Consider the following 7,281-nt stretch of genomic DNA (forward strand, 5'->3'; position numbering starts at 1 on the left):
GACAGTGGAGCCTATCACATGTGCTGACCCACATGCTGCTCTCCTGAAGTATGGGGGCACCTCCATTGATTTAAACTGAGATACACCAGGGCTGAATTTGTCCTGTTTTGTTGTACTTTAGAAGGGAAATGGATTTAGGGATGTCATCTCTGGAAAGGTAAATCACAGGCTTGTATAGCAAAGCCACCTGGGTGCCACATGCTTTTTCTTTATATCTAATCCTGTTATGCACAATTAACCAATACAGGAACACACCAAGTAAGGAAACAATTATGTTTACCTTCAGACTAAGAATGGGGAATATTTAGGTTAAATATAAGGAAAGTTTCCTGGGATTGAAATATGGTGTACTGGGCTGTGGAACAGTCTCTCTATGTAGATAGTGGAAACCCTGCCACTTGCGACTTTTTAAACTAGACCCCACCAGAACATAGGAATTGCCAGATTGGATCAGACCAATGGTCTATCTAGTCCAGTAAACTGAGAGGGGCCAGACCCAGATGCTTCAGAGGAGGGTCTAAGAAGGCATATATGGAATACTCTGAATTATGTGGAAGCAGATTATGCGCTGTAAGGAACAACCCTGTACTGGCAGGGGTTGGCCTACGCAATCAAATGGGGCTTTTCCATTTATGATTCTATAGAATATCAGCTTCTCTTACAGAAAAAAACACTAAGCTTAATCTTCTCCATAGGGGTCTCCATGGCTGCTTCACAGCAGTCAGAAAGAAAACCACAGAGCAGTGCACCTGAGAATCCAGTCACCATAGTGCCATCTGACACAGCAGGTACCACTCATTAATTACTGTAACATATTTCTCCTATTGACTTCCATGGGAGAAGAAAAAGTCCAATGTTGAGTATTTTCAAAATCCCACCCTTTAATGTTTTCTATTAGATTTTGTCATCTTTGATTCAGACAGAGCGGTTATAAATCCCACTTGCTAGGAGCAGTTGTTACTGTGTGATCAAATGGCAGTATTTTTCATATTGCCCCAAAAAATTGGGAGAGGCTGGTTTTCTCCAGGTAGGCCCATGTTGTGCCTTTGCAAATCTCGCTGATGTGATAATAGCCACAATGGGATAAAAATAGCACCTAGCTAACTGTCTGCCTCCTTTGGATTTCATAGGTTATTGTGGGATACCCAGCCCTGTGGAACATGCCACACCTACGATGACACATTATGCCGTAGGTCAGGAACTGCATTACAAGTGTCTGGGAGGTTATGATGCTCGACCCCCAACCTCTGATATCAGCACGTGTAAGGAAGAGAGTGGGAAAATCTTCTGGACAAGGCTAAGTCTGCTGTGCACTAATGACAGCAGGAGTGGAGAAGAGATGACACAACCAATTCCAATAACAGGTAGGATGGGGTGCTCTGGCACTGACTCATCCTTGATGAATGAGGTGTTAGATCCAGCTCAGATTGATTTCCCTTTGTGCAGGTACCAGCCATCTCCAGCTGGCTGTGCCTCAGTGCCTCAGGTGTAGGGAAATATGGGGACTCCTCAGAGCTTCTGACTGGGATGTGGAAACCACCCCTGGGAAAGGGAAGAGGAAATGCCATGCTGCAGTGTAGTGTTGGGTTTCTTTCACCTTAGGCACATGGCTACCAGCAAAAGTAAAGATCAGTTTGGGGCTAGGTTGTGCCTGACCCTTGTGCAGACCCAGTTTCTCCAGACACGCGACTGCCAGACAAGGGAAAAAGTCTCCTTATCATAGATGAGGTCTCCAAACCCGCAATCCAGCAGCATTAACTGCTACTTCTCAGAGCAAATCCACCATCCCACAACACACTGGCACTAGGTCACGCACGTGAAATCTTCAGAAAATGATGTCTCATCTGAGCCCCTCTTGTAGCACTGGGGGTTTAGGGACTTCAGTGGGCTGTAGGCAGATCTATATACGGTCTTTATACAGTCCCCCTTACCATAGTATCCGAGCACCTCACAGTCTGTCATGTATTTATCCCCACAACACCCCTATGAAGCAGGGCAGTACTATGGCCTCTATTTTACAAATGGGGAACTGAGGCACACAGAGGTTAAGGCCCAGATCTATAATTGATTTCTGTGGAAGTTAGGAGTCTAAGTACCGTTATGAATCTAGGCCTAAGTCATTTGCCTCATGTCACATAAGAAGCCTGTAGCAGAACAGGGAATTGAATCCTGGTTTCCTAATGTCTAAGTCGGAGGCCTAATGGCTGGACCATCCTTCCTCTCCAAGCTGACATGGAATAATACTGAGCCTCTTGGTGAGACCGATCCCAGTTCACTGGATGCTGCAGTTTACGTCGCATCCATGTATAACTGGCAGTAGACTGGGCACACTCTCAGGCTGGAAGTGTTGATTGGTTGTTTAAAAAGCAAACATGGCAATTATAACATCTCTGTGTGATGAAAGTGAGCTCTCAGATGCAAGTGCCCACCTCAGCACGACTCTGATTTGCATGAATGACCAACCCTCATTGGAAGCAATACATCAATAATTAAACAACAGGAATTTCTCTCTTTTTAGATACATCAGAACCATCCCATGTCCCACCAGTGATGCTTCATGTCTGCACAGGTACACCAGGTTCAGCTCATCCATGGATAATATTTCTCCCTGCTTTAGGACAGTCACTTTTCCCCTTTAAATTTGTGACTCCCCTTAAGGGACCCGGCACACTAAACAACAGGAATTTCTCTCTTTTTAGCTACATCAGAGCTGTCCCATGTCCCATCGGTGATGTTGCCTGTCACAGGTACACCAGGCTCAGCTCATTCATTGGTGGTATTTCTCCCTCCTTTAGGACAGTCACTTTCCCCCTTTAAATTTTGGACTTCCCTTAAGGGACCCAGCACAATCAGAACTAAGGAACATTTTGCACCACACAATAATCACCTACTATTCTGTGACAGATGTAAACCCCAAAGAAGGACATACATTGTTCAGGGTGGTAAAAGGGGGCATAAGCATTTAAGCCACTTCGGGTGGAAACTTTAGCACCTAAGGGAGTTAGGTGCCCGAGTCCCATTGAAAATCAATTTGCTGAGAACTAACAGTGAACTTGGCTCTATAAGGATCACAGAGAAAGGTGCAGCTCTCACCCATGAAGCCAGTACCCCTAAAACTATACAAATCAAACCGAAATTGTGTCAGCCAAGCAACTAGATTGTAAGGTGTTTGGGACAGGAACTGTCTCTCACTATGTGTATGTATGGGTTCTGGTCTCAGCTGGGACCTCTGGGTGCTACTATGGGTACTACCCATAATAAGTAATAAGTGGGAGTGATGGAATGAAATTAAATGAACAGAGTAAATAGCATCACAAATATTTCCCATGATAGAGGCATTTGTATCCCAAGGCTATTTTACAATGGCTTCGCCATAACTGCAGTGGTGAATGCTCTTAATATGGATCTCTCTGGCCCTTCTGACGGAGCTCTGCAGGAGGGCTGAGTAAACAGCGCTGTCGTGGTGCTGGGATACAGCTAGCTCTCTCTTTCTCTATAGTGCAGGGAGGCGAGTTCCTATCCCTTTCCTGACATCTATTTCTCTAAATTAACTTTGGGGAAACTGCTATTTTCTTTCGAACCATGCTAATCACTCTGCAGTGTTTCAGACAATATCATCTGCTAACAGATTTGATTTTTTGTGTCTCCTCAAAAGTTGCTGTCTCTACTGTCTTCCCAATCATTTTCATCCTTTTGGGGTGGATCATCATACCGAAACTATGGTAAGTAGCTTGGCATAGAAGGAATGAGATAATTGAATCTAAACAATCCCTAGCATGCATGGAGTTATTAGCCACATCACTCCATACGCAGCATAGGCAGGATTCATTGATGTATTCTTTTTATTACATAAATGATTAACTATATTAAATGAAGGCACAATGAAAAAAATCAGAATTAACATTTCTAAGCTTGAAATGGGCACATAAAACTGCTTACTCTGTGACTCTTGGAAATGAGTCTGTGAGGCAGAGGTGTCAATAGGGGAATAAGTTGTCTAATAATGAGTGGACAACATTGCTAAGAGGTAAATGAGGTCTGATTGGTGCAAATACATTGGATTTAAGATGGATTTCACAACATTGATATAACAGGCATCACAGAAACTTGGTGGAATGATGACAATCAATAGAAAAGGAGTACTTGTGGCACCTTAGAGACTAACCAATTTATTTGAGCATGAGCTTTCGTGAGCTACAGCTCACTTCATCAGATGCATACCGTGGAAACTGCAGCAGACTTTATATATACACAGAGAATATGAAACAATACCTCCTCCCACCTGCTGCAGTTTCCACGGTATGCATCTGATGAAGTGAGCTGTAGCTCACGAAAGCTCATGCTCAAATAAATTGGTTAGTCTCTAAGGTGCCACAAGTACTCCTTTTCTTTTTGCGAATACAGACTAACACGGCTGTTACTCTGAAACCTGACAATCAATAGGACACTATAATACCAGGACACAAAATATATAGGAGTGACAGGATAGGTCATGCTGGTGTGGGAGTGGCAGGTGCTGGATCTAGGGGTGCTGGGGATGTGGCAGCACACCCTGGCTTGACGTGGTTTCCATCATATACAGGGTTTACAGTTCGGTTCAATGGCTCTCAGCACCCCCACTGTACACATTGTTCCAGCATTCCTGGGCTCTATGTATGAAAGAACGTATAGAGTCAAATATAGTAAAAATCTTAAATGAATCAAACTGTACCATAGAATCTCTATGGATAGAAATTCCATGCTTGAATAATAAGAGTATAGCAATAGGAGTATATTACCGACCTGCTGACCAAGATGTTGATGGTAACTGAAATGCCCAGGGAGATTAGAAAAACTATAAAAACATAAACTCAATACTGGGTTTCAGCTATCACCATATTGACTGGGTACATGTCACCTCAGGACAAGATACAGCAATAAAGTTTTAGACACCATTAATGACTGCTTCTTAGAGCAGCTATTCCTGGAACCCACAGGGGAGAGGCAATTCTTGATTTAGTCCTAAGTGGATCACAGCTCCAAGTGGTAAATATAGCTGAACCGCTTGGTAATAGCAACCAGAGTATAATTAAATTGGGGCAAATACTAAAGAAGCCCACCACAGCAGGCCTGGCCTTCAGAAATGGGAACTACACAAAAATGATGTAGTTAGTTAAATGGAAATTAAAAGGACAAGTCACAAGAGTGAAATGACTTGCAAGCTGCATGAAAACTTTTTAAAAACACCATAATAGAGGCTGAAATTAAATGCACAGCCCAAATTAAATGCATTCCCCAAATTAAAAAGAACAGTAAGAATACCAAAAAAATGCCACCATGGCTAAACAACAGAGTAAAAGAAGCGGTTAGAGGCAAAAAGGCCTCCTTTAAGGTTTGAAAGTCAAATACTACTGAGGAAAATAGAAAGGAGCATAAACTCTGGCAAGTCAAGTATAAAAGTATAATTAGACAGGCAAAAAAAGAATTTGAAGAGGAACTAGCAAAAGATACAGAAACTAACAGCAAAAACATTTTTTTAAGTGCATCAGAAACAGGAAGCCTGCCAAACAACTGGTGGGGCCACTGGACAATCGAGGTGCTAAAGGGGCACTCAAAGAAGGCAATGCCATTGTGGAGAAGCTAAATGAATGTTACATATGTTTTCACTGCAGAGGCTGTGAGGGAGATTCCCACACCTGAGCCATTCTTTTTAGGTGACAAATCTGAGGAACTGTCCCAGATTCAGGTGTCAATAGAGGAGGTTTCAGAACAAATTGATAAATTAAACAGTAATAAGTCATCAGTAAGGCTGCGAGTTTGTCACAGAGGTCACAGAAGTCATGGATTCCGTGACTTCCTGTGACCTCCATGACTTCTGCAGTGGCCGGTGCACCTGGCTCGGGGGCCACCTGAGCAGCTCAGGGAACCCCTGGGCCAGTCGTACCGGCCACTGCTGGGGCAGTCTTGGATGACGATGCTTATAAGATGATGGAATCAGTTGTTGTCAGTCGTGTTTCTTATCATCTGTATTTGGCGAGCAGGCTGTGCTCTTTCCTTTCCGAGGCAGGATCTCAGCAGTTCTCGGTGCCTTTTTCATCATTATTGCCTTGTGCCTAACATAGGGCGAGCACCATCAAACCATTCAGAAACAGCAGCCGGGCCTGTTTACTAAGCAGGCTCTTACATGGAAGGCACTTTGCCCCAGGGCTGCGTGGCCACTTCTGATCAATTTCCAGTTTAAAGCTTAAAATATTTGTTTCGATTTTTAAAATCATAATTGCGTATTTTAAATGAACGTTGCACCTGAGCTCCAAGGTTTTGTTTGCAAACAAATGGCTTCAATATCCACTCCCTTCTATCCTCTACCAAGGAGCTTTCAGGGACGTGCTGGATTCTAACCAAGGGCTGTTATTTTACTGTATTGCTGCAGGAGACGGAGGAGTTTTACAGAAGAAGTAAAGACTGAAAAGACAAAGTCCATTCTAATAACAGCAGCAAGAGTGGAAATGGAAAGTGAGGTGGAAGCTCACAGACTAAAATCCAATATGTGAAGGAAGTAGCAGATGTTTCACCTTAACACTCAAGCTGGATTGCAGTGGGACAGACTGGTTCCTGCCTAGAGCCAAGCTATCTGAGCTCTCAGTGCTCGGAAAAGATCTATAGCATATGGAATATGGGCTGTATTGTTATTAACAGACAAAGAACTTCTTTCACATTCATTTCAAGTTGCTGCTATGTATGTATCTTGAAGAACATTAGCGGTAAAAACCTAAACAATTAAAAGTATGGAAATCACCAGTTAAGGGCAAGTGAATACATATTCAAATATATTAATAGTTTATATAATCTCTTTTTAAAAAGGAACATGTGTAAAATGTCACATTGGATATTCCAGAAATAGCCTTCAATCTGCCCCTCTATCCCTGCCCAACCTGACACTGCTTACCAGAAATTCTCTTCATCTTCCTCTCTTATATCATATGTATTTCCAATATGGGCTATAAACTCTCACAAACTACGAGCCAGCATATGTGGTCCACAAGCCCAACCAGACAATATGGCCATTATTAGACAGAGACACCAATAGAGTCATAGAATATCAGGGTTGGAAGGGACCTCAGGAGGTCATCTAGTCCAACCCCCTGCTCAAAGCAGGACCAATCCACAATTTTTGCCCCAGATCCCTAAATGGCCCCCTCAAGGATTGAACTCACAACCCTGGGTTTAGCAGGCCAATGCTCAAACAACTGAGCTATCCCTCCCTCACCATGTCACTTACTCCTCCTGTACAAGCCACATATC

The 7,281-nt window shown here is 43.1% G+C and overlaps 1 protein-coding gene across 1 annotated transcript in view; it reads left to right on the forward strand.

The window, feature by feature from the left end:
- LOC144259609 (interleukin-2 receptor subunit alpha-like) overlaps positions 1-6,699 on the forward strand; it is a 30,071-nt gene extending 23,372 nt beyond the window's left edge. The window contains exons 3-8 of the mRNA XM_077807896.1: positions 696-788; positions 1,131-1,364; positions 2,519-2,569; positions 2,700-2,747; positions 3,656-3,722; positions 6,410-6,699. Of these exons, the coding sequence (XP_077664022.1) occupies positions 696-788; positions 1,131-1,364; positions 2,519-2,569; positions 2,700-2,747; positions 3,656-3,722; positions 6,410-6,530 (614 nt within the window). The 3' untranslated portion in view covers positions 6,531-6,699. The remainder of the gene's footprint in view (positions 1-695; positions 789-1,130; positions 1,365-2,518; positions 2,570-2,699; positions 2,748-3,655; positions 3,723-6,409) is intronic.
- Positions 6,700-7,281: the final 582 nt, after the last annotated feature.

The sequence above is a fragment of the Eretmochelys imbricata genome, chromosome 1, assembly GCF_965152235.1.
Source record: "Eretmochelys imbricata isolate rEreImb1 chromosome 1, rEreImb1.hap1, whole genome shotgun sequence".
Taxonomy (NCBI): domain Eukaryota; kingdom Metazoa; phylum Chordata; order Testudines; family Cheloniidae; genus Eretmochelys; species Eretmochelys imbricata.